The sequence below is a fragment of the Nicotiana tabacum genome, chromosome 7, assembly GCF_000715075.1.
Source record: "Nicotiana tabacum cultivar K326 chromosome 7, ASM71507v2, whole genome shotgun sequence".
NCBI classification, from domain to species: domain Eukaryota; kingdom Viridiplantae; phylum Streptophyta; class Magnoliopsida; order Solanales; family Solanaceae; genus Nicotiana; species Nicotiana tabacum.
The window spans coordinates 164,884,877-164,904,480 of record NC_134086.1 but is presented as its reverse complement, the minus strand read 5'-3'; the positions used below and the strand labels follow the sequence as shown (position 1 = coordinate 164,904,480).

General features: G+C 35.0%; 1 protein-coding gene across 1 annotated transcript; it reads left to right on the top strand.

Moving 5' to 3' along the window:
* Positions 1 to 16,512: 16,512 nt before the first annotated feature.
* LOC107796914 (agamous-like MADS-box protein AGL62) lies at positions 16,513 to 17,322 on the top strand. Its single transcript, XM_016619739.1, has 2 exons — positions 16,513 to 16,681; positions 16,934 to 17,322. The coding sequence occupies exons 1-2, from the start codon at positions 16,513 to 16,515 to the stop codon at positions 17,320 to 17,322; spliced, it is 558 nt and encodes a 185-aa protein (XP_016475225.1).
* The last annotated feature ends 2,282 nt before the right edge of the window (positions 17,323 to 19,604 follow it).

The window sequence follows — 19,604 nt, the reverse complement described above, 5'->3', positions numbered from 1 at the left end:
TTACAGTCTGCGTACCAGAAATCCGGATAAGGAATTCTGTTAACCCGGGAGAAGGTGTTAGGCATTCCCGAATTCCGTGGTTCTAGCACGGTCGCTCAACTGTTATATTCGGCTTGATTATCTGATTTTATACAAATATGAACTTATGTGCACATTTTAACTTTTTACCGCTTTCATAATTGTTATTATTATTTTCTACAAGGAATTGCAACGTTGTGAAAATATATCCCGAACCGCGTTATAATCAATGTACCCGTGGTCGTCGACACATTTTGACTCTATTGAGATTTGGATTTGGGTCACATCAATGTGCACCCGTGTTTAAGAAGGTTAAATTATTAAAGGTGCGCCTAAAGCAACTAGCGTATTGTTATTTTGGGAAGGCCATAAAATTCGCTAAACGGCCTGTCCCGAATTCTAAGTATTTTAATATATACATTTAGAGGGCCCCGCAGCTTGTGCATTTTTGTTTGTCGAGGCTCGTCTCATTTTTATTTAAAAGGATAAACCTACAGTGACTATATTTTCCTATTAAGTTCGTCTCTAAAATAAAAGAAAATCTCTTAATTAATTACATGCTAAAAACGTAACTTATTAATTATTAGTTTACGGCTAATGCGAATGGAAAATTGCGACCGAGTTTGTACAAAGAAAAACTGCTTTCATTCTATATTCTATTATTCAATAATACTAAAACGTGAGATTGACACACCATAATATCAAAACAGATTAACTATTCTTTGATTAATTTAAACTAACATTATTAGATGAAGAAGTTATACATATGTGACATCGTTACTAATTTAATCAATCAACTACATTTTTATACAAAGAAAAGAAAATTATATTCAACCACAAATCTAAACAGGAGGAATTCAACAGGAACAAAGCCTGATTAATATTTTATTTTTGCTTCAAGCCGAGATTGTACAAATGTGTACCTGGAAACAGCAGTACAAGAACAAAAGAAGGAGAAGTCAGCAGCAGTAATAACACAGCAACATCAGATTCAGCAACACCGCAAACCAGTATAGTAGGAATAGCAGAAAACCCAGGAGACTTTAAACGACTCCAAGTATAGAGAAGAAGTAAAAGGCAGGAAGGTTCTGACTATTCTAGATCTTAAGCGAGGCAATGAAGCAGTAACTATTCTTTTTCAACTTCAAAACTCTCCCAAATGAATTCTGCCCCTGTATATTAAGTGTATCCAGAATGTATATCGGGTGTATACTTCTCACTCCGCCCCCTCTTTTTTTCCCACCTTCTTCCTAAATTTTCTCTTCTATTTATAGCAAAATTTTCGAAATTTTCAGATTTGTTTTTTATTATTTTATTTTTTTTAATTAAAAGAAATTCCACTTACAAATTGCTTTTATTTTTTAGAAAAAGAAATCTCACCTTTATTTACTTTTATTTTTAAAATTCCAACTTTAATTACTTTATCTTATTTAAAATCCCACTTTTTATTTTTTTAAAAGAGAATCTCACTTTATTTAACTTTTCTTTAAAAAACAAACCACTTTCTTTTCTTTTTCTTTTAAAAATGCTACTTTCAATTACTTTAAATTTTTTAAATTTTCAGATACATTTATATTTATTTTTTAATTCCAACCTTCTTTTACTTTTAAATTTTTTAAAAATTTCCACAAAACTTTTTATTTTTTTAAAATTTTCTACATTCTTTTACTTTTTTTTTTTAAAAAAAAGAGAATTTCACCTATTTTTACTTTTATATTTTTTTTATTCAATACTTCCCTTTTTCTTATTTTTTTTAAATCATTCCCGAAATTATTGTATATTTTTTTAAAAAAATAAAAATAATAATAAAATAAAATATTTTCGGATTTTTTATATATAAAAAAAAACATAAAATTCACCTTTTATTTTTTATTTTTTTGGTTTTGTTTTGTGTTGGACAAAAATGAAGAAGGGGTGTTGGGTTAATGGAGCGGACCGGGTCGACCCGGTTTGAAGTGGACCGGGTCATGGGGAAAGTTGGGCAATTATTTGGGCCTGTGGTTTGAAATTGAAGAAGTGGCCCAATCCGATTTTTCTTTGTATTTTTGTTCTCTTTTCTTCTTTTATTTTTCTAAAACTAAATTATAAAAGTACTTAAATTATTATTAAGAACTAAATTAAGTTATAAAAGCGCAAATTAACTTCCAATAACAATTAACGCACAATTAAGTAATAATTAAGCATAAAATTGTTCATTTGTACATTAAATGCTAAAAATGCAAAAGATGCCTATTTTTGTAAGTTTTAATTTTTGTAAACAAATTTAATTACTAACAATTGTAATCCTACATGCAAAAATGCGACATATTTTATATTTTTTATTAATCAAATAAACATGCATAGACAAACATACAAATAGTTACACAAAATATCACAAAAATTGCACACCAAGAAAAATTATTTTATTTTTGAATTTTTTGGGAGTAATTCTCATATAGGGCAAAAATCACGTGCTTACAAGGATGACAACAAACTGTGAACTTCTTGATTAAAGAATTCACTACCATTATCGGTTCTCAGAGTCTTAGCTATTGTGGAAAATACATTCTTCACCTTTGTTAGAAACTCTTTAAGGACAACCACTGTATCAGACTTAGAAACAAGTAAGAAAACCCAGGTAAATCTGGAAAAGTCATCTACAATAGTAACAAAGAACCTTTTACTGTCATATGTAGGTACTCTATATGGCCACCATACATCACAATGAATCAGTTCAAATATATCATTAGAGGTAGTAGTACTTAGCTTGTAAGGTAACTTTGACTGCTTGGCTAAAGGGCAGATAATGCAATGTGTGTGATTATCCTTCAAACTACTTAGAGTTGTATGCTTTTTGATTACATCTATAGGTGCATGACCTAGTCTTCTATGCCACAGTGCACTAGATTCAGAGTGTTCACTAGTCATACAAGCAGACTTATTTTCAGGCATAGTAGACTTATATATAGAGTTCACCTGCACAGTTTTATTCCTTTGTTGAGTTGAATCATGACTGAATATACCACCGACTAATTTCTTGCCTTGTAATAGGTACAGTCCCTTGTCCTCCTTACCAATCCCCTTCACCTGACCATTGTAGAGATCCTGGAAGATACATAAGTCAGGAAAGAATGCCACAAGACACTGCAGCTCTTTAGTCAGTTTAGATACTGACAGTAGATTGTACTTAAACTCTAGAATGTACAACACATTGTTGATATCCTGATTGTTAAGAACACTTGCTTTTCCTATATGTGTAATAAAGGCAACATCCCCTGTTGGCAAGTGAACTTTACTTCCCTTTTGAGAGGGAATTGACTGACATGAACTTAGCATTTCTAGCGTGGATGTCCTATGATTTGAAGCTCCAGAGTCTATTATCCAATTGAGATTAACAGCCTTGGATAACAGAGCTATTAGTTTACCTGCAGTTGCAGCTCTGGCAGAAGAGCCTTCATCTGCTCCCTTGTTAAGTAGTTGCACTATCTGCTGATATTGCTCCTATGTAAAGTAAGGGACTGTTTGTTGTTGCTGATTCTGGACTCCAGTTGGTACAACATTCATCTGTATTTGTTGAGGCTGGAAACCAGATGTAGGTGAAGTCCCACACTACAAACCTCCAAATTGCATCTGCATATGAGCATTTTGCATAGTAGGACTGTAATTGGTATTGACATGATTAGCATACGTTCCTGAGTTGCTTCCCTTCTTCTTCATCTTAAGGTTGGACTTGAAGTCTTGAGGATATCCTATTAGTTTATAACAGTTCTCCCTAGTATGACCTTTGTAGTTACAATAATCACAAATCAGTGTCTTCTTCTGAGCTCTAAACTGTCCAGTGCCAGGATTTGGATTTTTGTTGCCATACATAGCAGTGCTGTCATTACCTTCTGTTACTTGCATCATTTGCGTGAAGTTTGCCAGATTTCTCTGACTTTCAACATCCACAAGGAGAGAATATGCCTTGTTTATACTAGGTACTGGTGTCATCATCATTATTTGACTTCGAGCTTGAGAATAAGAGTCATTCAGTCCCATAAGGAACTGAAGCAACCTATGATATTCAAAGTGCTCAGCATATTTCTTTGACTCTGAACACGGACAACCAGGACAAGGCATGAGTGCATCAAACTCATCCCATAGATCTCTTAATTTCGAGAAATAATCAGCTATATTCATTGTTCCTTGTGTTAATGTATGGATCTCTCTGTGCAAGTACAGAACCCTAGATCCATTCACTTTGTCAAATCTTTCCTTCAGATCTTCCCACACCTTGTGAGCATTGGAGGCGTACACTACAGTGCTTCACAAACCTGGACGTACAACATTTATAATCTAAGAGAGTACTACAACATTTACCTTTTCCCATTGTTCATGAAATTCAGGTTCAAACTTCGATTTTGGGTACCTACCATCCACAAATCCTAGTTTGCTTTTACCTAATAGACCTATTCTCATAGATCGACTCCACAAAGCATAGTTATCTGACCCAGTTAGCTGAAGAGAGATGAGTGAGCTACCTGGAGTATCTGTTGGTTGAAGATATAGAGGGTGATTATGATCTATCGTAGGGAAAATAGCTGGAGCAGCTGGTACATTCGCACGTTTGGGAGAACTCTCATTTATTTCTTCTTCTATAGCCATTGATGAAACTTTTCAGAGGTCAAATTGAGCAAAACCCTAGCTCAGAGGTGTTGTTACCTTCAGACACTTCAGCTGAACTTCAGTAACACACATGCATGCAGATAAGCGAGGAACTAAGCTCTGATCATAGACACTAGCTCTGATACCATGTTAGCTTCCATAGTTGTGGAAGTTCTCAGATTGAAGGTCAGCTTAGAGAGAAGGCTAAGAAGAGAAAGGGATTAACCGTTCTATTGAAGGAAAAAATGAAAGTCTCTTTGTATATTAGCTTCTATTGTGTATTTGTACACTTTAACATACACTTACTTCCTAACTAACCACATTAATTAGATTTAACTAACTATAGCTAGCTAACCATAGTTTACTAACTCCACTTCTCTCAACACAAACTAGTAACTAACTTTGGGAGGGAAATCGAAGGAGCTATAACTAACTCATTGTCTATATAAGAAACATCACTAGCTTAAACTAATCAATCCGCCAATTATAGTTACAGAGGTGCGTAGTCTTAGTTTTAATATCCTTTTAATTTTTTTTCCAGATATGTTGCTACTTTTATTTCTTCTTCCTTTTTTCTATTGTATGATTAAAGTTTCAGTTCTCTCTCTCTTTTAGATACTCAGTTTGGCGGTGCCATTTAAAGATTTTTACAGTTTCTGGAGTAAGAACTTCTGGTTAGTATGTTGTTAATCTTTTGAGTCTTTATATTTTATCGCTATTAATTCTAAAGATTATTCATGTAATCAAGATATATATTTTTGTTGATGCAGAGATGTCGAAAAAGAAGAAAAATCTGCTTCGTAAACACACCAAGAACATAAACGATGATGATGCAGAGATATGGGCCAGGAAAGATGACAAATCGACCAGGAAAAATGCCAAATTGACCGGCCAGGTCATGAGAAAATAAAAAAACGAGAAGAATGAGAAGAACTACTCCATCCTCTGCGCCAATGAAGAAGTAGACGATACAGCCTATGAAGAAGCAGAAATAACAGAGGAAATGTAACAGAGGACATAGCATTTTATGACCTTGTAATTAGCGAAGAGTAAATGTAATCTTCAAAAGGAAATGTAATGCCAGAATCTTATGCTCTTTCTGAAATTAGTTACTCCATATTTTCTTCGGCCAGTGTTGACTGCAATGAAAGTTCTTGAACTGAAATTAAAGTCGGTTTTTGGTTTGATAAGGTAAATTAGGTTGAAAAGTTCTTTTTTCCCCAAAGTCTCTCTTTTTAGTCTTATGGAATCCAAGTGTAGAATCTTACCTTGAAACCACACCCTTATCAAACCCTCAGATTTCCCAAGCTCCCTTTGGGTTTTTAAGCTCCTAGCTATTATTCTAAAAAAAGGGTCATAATTTTTGAAGCTGAAGATCAAGATTTTGGGCTCTTGATGCTTCCATAATTTCTGACATAGTGGGATATTTGTCTTCAGGAATAGCATTATAGGTTCTTGTTTCGGCTAGACATTGGTTGAGAGTATCTGCTTTACTTCGGTGACTGAAAGATGAGCAACTACTAGAGATTGAAATCTGGGAGATGAGTGATTTAGTTTTACTGAAAGGATAAGAAGCTTTTTTATTCCTAGATGTTGGTGTTCTTGGATGAGGGAATTGAGTTGTGGAGTTTCTAACAGCAATTGGGCATTTGGTGCAAGGATATGAACTCATTGTGTTAAAATTTTGAGGATATGAAATTGTGGAATCTCTCACAAAGTGGACATAACAGTAATTTTCTGGATATCATTTTAGATTATATATGTTTCTCCTCTTATTCGGTAGAGTATAGCAGGGAATCAAGGATATAACAGGGCTGCGAAGAGGAGGTAAGGGATGAGGAGTTGAGGACATAACAAGGTAGAAAATTTAGGCAAAGAGAGAATTTATCGAGCATGTGGACTCATTATCTTCTAGATCCAAATATCATAACAGGACAAACTATAAATGATTTTTTTTACTAATCCCAACATTTTATCCTTGTGCATAAAGCATCAATTCATATACCCCAATTAGTCACATTTATAATATGATTGCTCATCTACTATAAAGTGAGGTTAATTTCACTTATGGTCACTCAACTATGTTTCGATTTCACTAAAGTCACTCAACAATTTTTTATCATTTAAAAGTAACTAAACTTTCACATTGTCACTTAAAGGTCATTTTGGCTCTAGCCCCTACCATAAATATGACATGGCATAAAATTTAATGAGAAAAATCCAAAAATAAATGTCACATAAGCTTAAATGGACCATAACCACTTTAGATCCATTTCTCCCTTAATGTGATTTGACCCATAACCAAAATGGGTTTCAATAGGGGAAAAAATACACACCCTTAATAAAATTAGGTTTTGTGATTTTTTGTGGGGTTTTTATCGTACAAATACACACCCAACTATGCCTTATAAAAAGGACTAAGCGGTCGCTGCAAATATAATCCGGTTTTGTGACGACCTAAAGGGTCATCACCTATTTTCTTATCAAATTCTGTGATTTTGAGGCCTTGAAAAATTCATTTAGAGTCGCCTTGATTTGCCTGCGCAGTCCGGGCGCGTAGCCGGAAAGCTTAAATATGAAATTCTGTGAAAAATGCTAAGTTTTGATGTTAAAATGAATAAATTTGACTTTGGTCAACATTTTGGGCAAACGGGCTCGGACCCGTGATTTGACGGTCCCAGAGGGTTCGTAGGAAAATATGGGACGTGGGCGTATGCTCGGAATCGAATTCCGAGGTCCCAAGCCCGAGAAATGAATTTTTTTAGAAAATTATTTTCAGGAAATATTTTAGAAAATTGGAAATGAAATCTGATTAGAAAGCGATGGTATCAGACCCGTATTTTTGTTCTGGAGCCCGGTACATGTCTTATATATGTTTGAAATACTTCCTGTAAAATTTGGTTAAAAACGGACGCCGTTTGACGTGATTCGGACTTAAAGTTCTAAATTTGCAACTTGATGAAGTTTAAGAAAAAACTCTTGATTTTGAGATTTGATTCATTGTTTTTGAGGTTATTTAGGCAATTTAATCGCACGGATAAGTTCGTATGATGTTGTTGAGTTAGTACACGTGTTTGGTTAGGAGCACTGAGGGCTCGGGAGTGTTTCGGAATGGTTTTAGGCTTATAAAAATTGCAGTCAGTTCTGGTATGTCCTTCTTCGCGTTCGCGGGAGGACCTTCGCGAATGCGATGAGTAAAATATTGCCGAAGGAAACTTCCTTCTACGCTAATGCGTAGACCAGGTCGCGAACGCGAGGCAGCGGGGGGCTATGCCTTCGTTAACACGTTCCTGGCCACGCGAACGCGAAGGCCAAGTGGCCTGGGCAGGGGGAAAGGGTAGAAAACCTTACGCGAACGCGACCTTAAGGATGCGAACGCGAGGGCTCGAGAAGCTATAGCTTCGCGATCGCGAGCCCCTTAACGCGAACATGAAGGCCAAAAAGCCTGACCCATCGAGAATGCGAGAGATCTGTCGTGAACGCGTAGCATTAAATCGCCCAGTTATTTTTAATTTTCAAAAACAGAATGCAAACGGGATTTCTCAAAAATTTTCAAAACTTCTTCTTCTCCAAAGCTCTTAGGCGATCCTTGAAGCACTTTTTCACCAAAACTTCTTGGGTAAGTAATCTCCAACTCGTTTTCTTCCTTTTTCATCAACATCTAATGAATTTCTAGGCCTAAAATATATGATTAAGGGTGGAAAATTAGGGATTTGGGTAGAGTTAGAACTTTTTGATTTTTCTTGATTTAGACCTCGTTTTGGGGTCGAATCTGAAAATAAATTATATATTCAGGCTCGTGGGTGAATGAGTGATTTGATTTTGGTCCGAACCTCGTGTTTTGACCAAGCGGGTCCAGGATCGATTTTTGGGTTTTTGGGAAGAATGATGGAAACGCTATAATTAGGTATTGGGTTCGCATTATTTAACATTTATTGATGTATTAAAGTCATTTATGTATAGATACAATCGATTTGGAGCCAAATTCGAGAGGAAAAGTGGTAATTGAGAATTGAATTAGCCGTGGAAGTTTGAGGTAAGTGTTCGGTCTAACCTTAGTTTGAGGGATTGAGAGTTGAGTCATATTTGCTATGTGTTTCTTGTTGAGTACGACGTATATGTATGGTGACGAGTATCTATACGTTGGTGTCGAGCATGACCGTGAGTCTTAATTTGATACTTGTTGAATTCTTGAATAATGCTATGGTTGAAATAATGAGTAAATCCATGGTATTGAGCAAATGCTTAGTTTATTTTCGTGGAAGTTAATTATGAGTTAGAAATGATGATAATAGAGATGATTAAAAGTTGAATTGAGATTGGTTATAGCTGATTTTCCCTTGTCGGGACGTATATTTTTGTACTGTTGAGTTCCCTTGCCGGGATAGAGTAACTTTTGGTTAATCCCTTGCCGGGATTGTTATTATGAATACTGTAAGCTGTATATTTGGAATGGGTTGCGCGCCACAATATTTTTATTAATGAATATACATATGGATCGGGCAAGATCTTCATATGGTTCCTATGATTCTTTTCCATTTCAAAATAGGGTTTCAGGACACAATTTTGGTGCGCCTTTTGCTACCAGGGCTAGTGGATCTATTTTTTCAGTAGTTCCTTAGTAGTTCGTCTGTCAATATAGGAAATCCTGGGACTTCAAGACCTATCATGCTTAATTATTAAAAGCTTGATTATAAGCGTCTAAGTTCATTTTCATTTGAGTTATCCGATGTGTGTGTCTTTTGTGTCATCATATAATGGTCATTAGTTATAGTTCGTGTTACTAGGAATTCAATGAGTTCATCACTCGTTTTAGAAATAAATTCTGTGTTCCATGGCCTTAAAAACCTCTTTCTGTCTCACCTCGATTTGCATGTGCAGTCCGGGCGCGTAGCCGGAAAGCCATCATGTGAAAATTTGTGAAAAATGATGAATTTTATCTTTAAAATAAATTTAAGTTGACTTCAGTCAATATTTTGGGTAAACGTTCCGGACCCGTGATTTGACGGTCCCGGAGGGTTTGTAGGAAAATATGGGACTTGGACGTATGCCCGGAATCGAATTCCGAGGTCCCAAGCCAAAGAAATGAATTTTTAAAGAAAATTATTTTATGAAATAAATATTGAGTTTTTGGAAATGAAAAGTGTTTGGAATTTGATGGTATCGGGCCCGTATTTTGGTTCCGGAGCTGGTACATGTCTTATATGTGATTTAAGTCGAGCTTGTGAAATTTGGTGAAAAATGGAGTTTATTTGATGTGATTTGGACTTCCGGTTGAAGAGTTTTGAACTTTAATTGTTCTTGATGAAAATGATGAGTTTTGAGATTTAATTCATAGTTTTACATGTTATTTTCATGATTTGATTGCAAGAGAAAGTCCGTATGATGTTCTTAGGTTAGTATGCATGTTTGGTTTGGAGCTTCGAGGGCTCGGATGAGTTTTGGATAGGCCATAGAGTGAAATTTGCACTTAGGAATTTGCTGATATGTTCCGAGCTTGTGTCATTGATTTTGGAGGCTCGTGGGATCAGTTTTGCCTTTAGCAGAGTTTGCCTACAACAATAGCTACCAATCGAGTATCCAAATGGCTCCTTATGAGGCTTTGTACAGTAGGCGGTGTCGGTCGTCGGTTGGATGGTTTGAGCCGAGAGAGGATCGATTATTGGGTACAGATCTAGTATAGGATGCCTTGGACAAGGTCATGATCATTCAAGATAGGCTTCGTACAGATCAGTCCAGGAAAAAGAGTTATGTCGACAGTAAGGTTCGAGATTTAGCATTCATGGTCGGTAAACGAGTATTGCTTCGGGTGTCGCCTATGAAGGGCGTGATGAGATTTGGAAAGAAACGCAAGCTTAGCCCTAGGTTCATTGACCTGTTTGAGATTCTTGATCGAGTGGGAGAGGTGGCTTACAGACTTGCGTTGCTGCCGAGCTTATCAGTCGTGCATCCAGTGTTTCATGTATCCATGCTTCGGAAGTATCACGACGATCCATCCCACGTGTTAGATTTCAGCATTCTCCAGTTGGACAAGGACTTGTCCTATGAGGAGGAGCTGGTAGCTATTCTAGATCGGCAAGTTCGTCAGTTGAGATCGAAGAGTTTCCCTTCAGTTCATGTTCAGTGGAGAGGTCAGCCTGCTGAGGCATCAACCTGGGAGTCCGAATCCAATATGTATAGCCATTATCCCCATCTTTTCCCCGACTCAGGTACTTCCTTCTTATGTCCGTTCGAGGACGAACGGTTGTTTTAGGCCATCACTTATTTTAGAAATAAATTCTGTGTTCCGAGGCCTTAAAAATCTTTTTCTGTCTTACCTCGATTTGCGTGCGCAGTCGGGGTGCGTAGTCGAAAAGCCATTATGTAAAAATCTGTGAAAATGATGAATTTTTCCTTTAAAATGAATTTAAGTTGACTTCGATCAATATTTTGGGTAAATGGACCCAGATCCGTGATTTGACGGTCCCGGAGGGTCCGTAGGAAAATATGGGACTTGGGCGTATGCCCGAAATCGAATTCCGAGGTCCCAAGCCAAAAAAATGAATTTTTAAAGAAAATTATTTTTTGAAATAAATATGAGTTTTGGAAATGAAAAATGTTTGGAATTGATGGTATCTGGCCCGTATTTTGGTTTTGGAGCTCGGTACAGGTCTTATAAGTGATTTAAGTCGAGCCTGTGAAACTTGGTGAAAAATGGAGTTTATTTAACGTGATTTGGACTTCTGGTTGAAGAGTTATGAACTTTAAGTGTTCTTGATGAAAATGATGAGTTTTGAGGTTTAATTCATAGTTTTACATGTTATTTTCATGATTTGATTGCACGATCAAGTCCGTATGATGTTCTTAGGTTAGTGTTCATGTTTGGTTTGGAGCCTCGAGGGCTCGGGTGAGTTTTGGATAGGCCACGGAGTTTAATTTGCACTTAGGAATTTGCTGATATGTTGCAGGCCTGCAGACTTCGTATTTGCGAAGCCTGGCTCGCAAATGCGAGCAATGAGTCGCAAATGCGAGAAGTGGCCTGGGCTGCCTTGGTCGCAAATGCGAAGTAATTGTCGCAAATGCGAAGGCAGTATCGCAAATGCGAAGGTAGCAAACTTCTGAAGGGTTCGCAATTGCGAACCCTGGTCGCAATTGCGACATCTGCGACCTGCAAATTTATAACTTAGCCGAAAATCTTCCATTTTTCAAACCCTTTCAAAACCAAAACACTCTTGGGCGATTTTTCAAAGACAACTTCTCTTCTAAATCGATTGTAAGTCATTTCTAACTCGTTTTCTTTAATCTTTAACATCTTTTCACATTATTTCAACTCAAAATCAATGATTTTCAAGGGAGAAATTGAGTGTTTTGGGTAGAACCTAGGTTTTTCAAATTTTTGGGATTTGGACCTCGATTTGAGGTCCGATTTCAAAACAAATTATATATTTGGGTTCGTAGGGGAATGGGTAATTGGGTTTTGGTTCGAACCTCGGATTTTGACCATGTGGGCCCGGGGGAAATTTTTGAAGTTTTGGGAAAAAATTTATAAAACCTATTTTCATGCGTTGGAATTGATTCATTTAGCATTTATTGACATAGTTAAGTAACTTGTGGCTAGATACGAGCGAATTGGTGGTGGAATCAAGAGGTAAAGCGATAGTTGAGACTTGAATTATGTTCGTGGCATCAAGGTAAGTGTTTGGTCTAACCTTAGCTTGAGGGATTAGGAGTTGTGTCCTATTTGCTATGTGTTATTTGTTGAGTACAACTCATAAGCATGGTGATGAGTATCTATACGTTGGTGTCAATCATGCCCGTGAGTCTTATATTATGATTATTTTGACTCCGTTTGTATTGTTCATGCCCTTTTGTGATGATTTCTATTGTCGGGTAAAGTTTGTGGAAGTAATAGTGGTATTTGAGTATTGAAGAGCGTTGGCTCAAGTTGTATAATGAATTGTGGAAGTATAATTGACAATTGAACCTTATAGAGCATTGGCTCAAGTTATGAAGTAAAAGTGAAAAAGAGAAGAGAATTATTATATTGTCTCCCTTGCCGGGATGTTGTTGCTTTTAATGCTATCTCCCTTGCCGGGATGTTGATGCTTTTGACATTGTTCCCTTGACGGGATTTTATTGTTGAACTATTGTTTCCTTGCCGGGATTTTATGCAATTTTATTTATTTCCTTGCCTTATTGCTTGTGATTGTTTTTTGGGTGAGGAAGAGTGTTAAAGCACGAAGGGTGATACCGTGTATTATTTTGGTAAGAAAGTGTTAAAGCACGAAGGGTGATGCCATTTATGATTTTTCTGAGGAAGAGTGTAAAGCACGAAGGGTGGTGCCGTGCCACACGATGTACTATTCCATGCCGATTATATTGATTTTATGGTGAGGACGAGAGTAAAAGCATGAAGGGTGATGCCGTGCACTTGTTTGATTTCTGGTTCTTGTTGATAATTGAGATATAATGTTCCTCGTATTTACTTGTTGTCTTTCTATTCTTAATTGATGTTTCCCTGCAACATGTTTCCCCCTCCCATTATTAACTATACATTCCTGCTTCTACTTTCCGCTGTATATGATCTAATTGCACAAGTTTACTTGGTAGTCTGGTCCTAGCCTCGTCACTACTTCACCGAGGTTAGGTTAGGCACTTACCAACACATGGGGTCGGTTATGCTGATACTATACTCTGCACTGTGTACAGATCCCGGCGTAACAACTTTTGGACCTTAGCTTTGGGTGGCTGCCTTCAGTCCATACGGAGATCCAAGGTAGTCCTGCAGGCGTCCGCAGACCCTGGCGTCTCCCTCTATCCCTTCATCCTGTTTCATTTGTGTATTTCAGAAACAATGTATTATTTATTTTTGAGACTTTGTTTGTAGTATTCCTAGACCGTCTGTGAAGTTGTGACACCAGTTCTGGGTAGTTTTTGTTTAAGAAATCGTATTGGAACTATTTAGATGGTTTAATTGTTTCTTCCGCTTGTTTAATTTCCGCAGTTCATAAACTGTTAATTCACATTTGTTGAAGAATTAAAAATGGGAAAAAGGTAATTTGTTCAAACGTTTGGCTTGCCTAACTTTCATTAGTAGGCGCCATCACGACTCCCGAGGGTGAAAATCCGGGTCGTGACCTAGGAATTCAATGAGTTCAAACAATAGCTATGTAAGTGATCAGTCCAGTGTGTTGTCGTAAGGGTGGAGTTATTTATAATATTATCAGTATGTTTTATGTTTGTCCCGCTATTCCATCCTTTTGTGCCTTAAAGTTTTATATTTTTGAATGGTGTTACTCATTTCTTTAACTTACCATAAAGTGGTAGAGCGCCCTCGTTTAAATTCCAACAAGAATCAACCATATAGAGACATGGTGGTTTTAAGTATCTAAGGTTATTTTATTATATATAGATAGACAATTACATGTAGATTTATCCTCATTGCTAGTGATAACTCGGTGTGGGTAAATATTAACTACATTACTTAAGTTCTTAGCATATATCTATAATTTCTTCTAAAGAAGTAACGAAAGGACCTCTTAGTTAAAATTGTGAAGTTTGTGAGAACTGCTTTTATATATATAGTGGCTGCAAGATGTGATTAATTTAATTTGTACGTGAAATAATCATCTTTTTTAGAATTAACTGTATATTACATTGTAATCCATATGTTATTATTGATTCATTTTGCATTGTAATTTACTTTAAATCTAAGCCCTTAGTTATATTTTCCATGGAAACAAGGCCGTTTTAGGTCTAACTCTCCTCCATGTGCCCCCCTCCCTCCCCCCCAAAAAAAAAAAAAGAAGAAAAAGAAAAGAGTTCTAACCCTTTACTTGGGACTAGCGTACAATATATAACTTTCTATCTGATATATAGAGGGTCGTTTCTTCAAATTTAATGTTACTTTTCAATTTGATAGGAGTATAAATCTAACATTGCCATTTTATTAAGATGACATATAACTTTCAATGATTCTAATAAGAATATTACAAAAACGGAGATAGATAATTCAAAGAAACTAATAAAATAATTAGATAAGCATAATCTACATGTTCTTTCCAATATTTCCCGCAAGTAGGCGTTTGCCATATTAATTGGTATCTTTGCAGAAATAGTCGTTAGATTTATTGTTTATAATTTCTAGGTGGTATACATAGATTATATATAAATTATATATGATTCGACACATATTATGCATGGATTATACAGGTAATATACTTCTGGCAGCTATTTTTAAGTAATTGTGGAGAGCGACTATTTAGGTTAATTCTTCTTTACCAAAAAAAAGCATTGCATCAACATTTAAAAATAATTTAGATCCAAACTTATATTCTGTAAGGCCCTAGTAACCTGACTAATAATGAAGTAGTTTATAGGACTTATTATTGTGACATGAATATACCAAGAAACCACAAATAGTAAAATTTCAAAGGTTGATAAGTTTTTTTTTAAAGTAGTACTTGCCAATAGATAAGAAAACTATTTTTTAATTGCAGTCACCCACACCGAACACTTGCTTTTGGTAAAAAAGGAATATATGAAAATATATTGGTTATTTTTATAGTATTCGCATGTTTAAACAACAAAAGCTTTAAGTTCTATTTACATTTTGTATCATCTCAATTTTGTTTGATAATATTGGTATTGGAGTTACCTTGCACGCATGTGATCGACTATTCCAATTTTTGGATTGTATGAATATACCGTTTATTAAAGTGTGAATATTGACATGATTTTGTATTTTCTTATCAATACGTGTTTGAAGCATCTAAATCTTAAATCATAGTAAGCTTTTAGTGATGGTAGGGAATTGAATAAATTGATAAAAAATCACGGTGACTCTAGGTCTTATATTAGAGTCAATAGATAATTAAAGAGACTACAATGTATTTAGTAGAATAAGAAAAGGAAGGAAAGAAATTTACCCCCCGAGTTCTGAACGTCGTCACTGGTTTTACGTGGATTTCTCCATTATCACAAAAAGAAAAAAAAAAGAAATTTATAGTAATTGCTTCCCTGAAACTATATTTCTAATTATGCCCATATGTAAGAGGAAAAAGCTTGATTATATATCCATATATTGGTGCTTGTACCAAATTGCATCCGTTTATATGGATAAGTAATAAATTGAGGTGATTATATATATTAATTAACTATGTTTACATGATTAAACTGTATGTAAATGATAACTGCCATGTAAATCTTCAGTGATTTGATGTAAATATTAAAACATGTTATAATCTTGCGCGACAACTCGAATATTACCAAAAGTAGGAAAATAACAAAAAAAAAAATATATAAAGAAAAGCAATGGTAAACTGAACTAGGAATATTGAAACATGTCCTAATCTTCCGCGACAGCTCGAATATTACCAAAAATTAAAAATAACTGGAAAGAGAATATAAATAAAAACATGTCATAATCTTCAGCGACAACTCGAAAATTACCAAAAAATTCGAAACTTAAAAAGATAATAAAAATAAAAATAATGGTAAACTAAACTAGGATACTTATTCATCCATTTGCAAATTAAGAGATGTTATTAAGAGAGTATCAAATATTAGTAATCTCATAATAACAAATCACCACTGGTCTGGGCCTGGGCCTGAAAATTGACTTGACCATTACAATATTGTAGATGTAAGTTTTGAAAATCTTTTGAAAAATGGAGAGTACAGTCACCACTATGATTAAGTATCTAAATTTACTTGCCTCATAACATGTGAACACTACAAAAATGAACTGGATTTGTGTATATAAACTACCAAAACTGAAAAGCCAAAAATATTGGGAAAACTCTATAAATACTAGGCTTCTACATTACAAAGTTCATATCACATAATAATTCTTAGTAATAAATACTAGTTATATCATAATTATCCTTGAGAATGAGTACTAGACTGATTAAGGGTCGCAAAAGTGTTCGTCTCGCGAAAATAGAAAATCAAAATAATCGACAAGTGACTTTCTCAAAACGCCGAAATGGTGTCTTCAAGAAAGCAAATGAGCTTGCCGTTATGACGGGTGCTGAAGTTGGCATCATCGTGTTTCCACCAGGTAATTACAAGCCTAGTTACATTTTTTTGTCATCTATATATACATGATATAGCATCAACAAATATAACTTTTTAAGCATAAATATACATTAAACAGGCAAATCCAAGATGTTGAACATGATAATAAATCTCTCGTAACTTCAAAGCATCATAAAAGAATACCTGGCGTGGGAGGTGTTATAACGGTAGATTAACTAATTTGTCTCCTCTTGCCCTATTTTATATTACTGATTTCTCTCTTCTTGCTCTATAGGTAGCAAGCCTTACTCTTTTGGTCATCCAAATGTAGATGAAACCATCGACAAATATGTTGGCGAAGAAAGGCCTCCATCACCATCATCACCAGGCATTGATGACAAGTATGTCCAGATGTTCCGCAAAGCCAATTCTATGACACTTAACACACAACTCAATACTCTGCAAGATCAACTGGATTTTGCGTTAAACTTGAAAAGCAAACTCAAGGAAAAGAATAAGAAGTTGGAGAGCCAACAAGAGTGGTTCAAGGGTCCTATAGAGAAGATGAACTACACAGAGGCTTCAATGTTGAAAGAGGGATTGGAAGATTTGCTCTTGAAGGTGAAGAACTATGGCACTGAACGTGGTTATGGTTACGAAAATGGAAAGTGGAAGGCTGAATAAAAGCTGCTGCTATTTTTTTTTTTTAAATAATAGTTCGTGTTATTTATTTTTAAAGGTGCGCAACCATAAAAATTGTCGTCGTATGACTAGGATGTCACAGGTATAAACCACAGAAATAATATTTTGCAGAAATACAAAATAAGGCTATCTACAACAGACCAACATGGTCATGGTTTCTCTCTTTCCCGGCCATATCCTGCACATAGCAGGAGTTTAGTGCAGGGGCTATTCTAGTTTATCATTTTTTTGGGTTGGGGTATTATGTGATGTTTTGGTGATATCTACTATGATGCTCGATATGCAGACAAAGGTCTAAAGTGTATTTTTTAATTGTTTATCTTAATTTCACAATTTTTTCTCTTTATCGTTTCATTTTTTTGATCGACGAGTAATTGATGGGATGACTAACAGCGTAGTTAAAATTGTGAAGTTTGTGAGAATATATATATATATATATATATATATATCAAATTGTTAGCATTTGCATCAAAACATTGGAATAATTCACAAAAAATTATCCTACAATTAAAAAAGAATTTTAGCAATTGTATTGTGCATTTCTAAATTTCAAGCTGATTTATTAAATCAAAATTTTTTGTTAAGAATTGATTATAAATCTGCAAAATCTGTTTTACATAAAGATGTACAAATCTTGCTTCTAAACATATATTTGCTAGGTGGCAAGCTATTTTATCTATTTTTGATATTGATATAGAATATATATTTTAGATTTTTTGATTTTGATATATATACCATAAATCAAGACATTGGAAACAATATCGTAGCAGAAAAACTCATGATGTGCCTACATGTATTATATATCGTGTGCTAGATATATATACTTATATAGTGGCTGTAAGATATGATTGATTTAATCTGTACGTGAAATAATCATCTTTTTAAGAATTAACTGTATATTACTTTGTAATCCATATGTTACTATTGGTTCATTTTGCATTGTAATTTGCTTTAAATATAAGCCCTTGTTATATTTTTCATGGAAACAAGGTCGTTTTAGGTCTAATTAATTCCCCCACCCCCACCCACACCCCCACACCCCATCCAAAAAAAGAAAAAAGAAAAGAGAGTGCTAACCCTGTACTTGGGCTAGCGCACAATATGTAACTTTCTATCCGATATATTGAGGGTCGTTTCTTCAAATTTAATGTTGCTTTTCAATTTGATAGGAGTACAAATCGTCATTGCCATCTTATTAAGATGACATATAACTTTCTATGATTCTAACAAGCATATTACGAAAAAGGAGATAGATAATCCAAAGAAACTAATAAAATAATTAGATAAGCATAACCTACATGTTCTTTCCAAATTTCTCGCAAGTAGGCATTTGCCATATTAATTGGTATCTTTACACAAGTAGATAAGATTTATTGTTTATTTTTTCTAGTTGGTATACATAGATTATATACTACTTATACATGATTTGACACATATTATACATGGATTATACACATAATATACTTTTGTCGGCTATTTTTAGTTTAAGTGATTGCAGCTGAGCGACTATTTAGATTAATCCTTCTTCACCAAAAAAGTATTCCAGCATCGGCTAAAAATAATTTAGATCCAAATTTATATTCTGTAAGGCCCTAGTGACCTGACCGATGACGAAGTTGTTTATATGACTTATTATTGTGACATGGATATATCAAGAAACCACAAATAATATAGTTTCAACGGTTGTTAAGTTTTTTTTTTTTAAAGTAGTACTTGCCAATAGATAAGAAAGTTATTTTTTTTTAATTGCAGTCACCCACACCGAACACTTGCTTTTGATAAAAAGGGAATATATGAAAATATATTGGTTATTTTTATAGTATTCGCAGGTTTAAACAACAAAATATTTAAGTTCTATTTACATTTTGTATCATCTCAATTTTATTTGATAATATTGGTATTGGAGTTACCTTACGCGCATATGATCGATTATTCCAATTTTTGGATTGTATGAATATACCATTTCTTTAGATGTGAATATTGACATGATTTTGTATTTTTTTGTAACGACCTGACTTGTCGTTTTGCTTTCTAGAACCCGTTCCCTTAAATAAGATTTTCTGTACTTGCTTTAACTGATTCATGACTTGCGGGGATGGTTGGTTCGGGATTTGGAAGAGTTTGGATCGAAATCAGAACACTTGGTTCCTTAAGGTTGCATTAAAATGCCAAGTTTGACTTCGGTCAACATTTTGAGTAAACGACCTCGGAATCGGGATTTGACGGTTCCTATATGTAACGACCCTGCTGGTCGTTTCATGAGT

Bases quoted from the DNA above. Each gene is read 5' to 3' on its own strand.
- LOC107796914 (XM_016619739.1), top strand. From the start codon at position 16,513: ATGAGTACTAGACTGATTAAGGGTCGCAAAAGTGTTCGTCTCGCGAAA. The intron at 16,682-16,933 runs GTAATTACAAGC...CTTGCTCTATAG, and splicing joins CATCATCGTGTTTCCACCAG to GTAGCAAGCCTTACTCTTTT.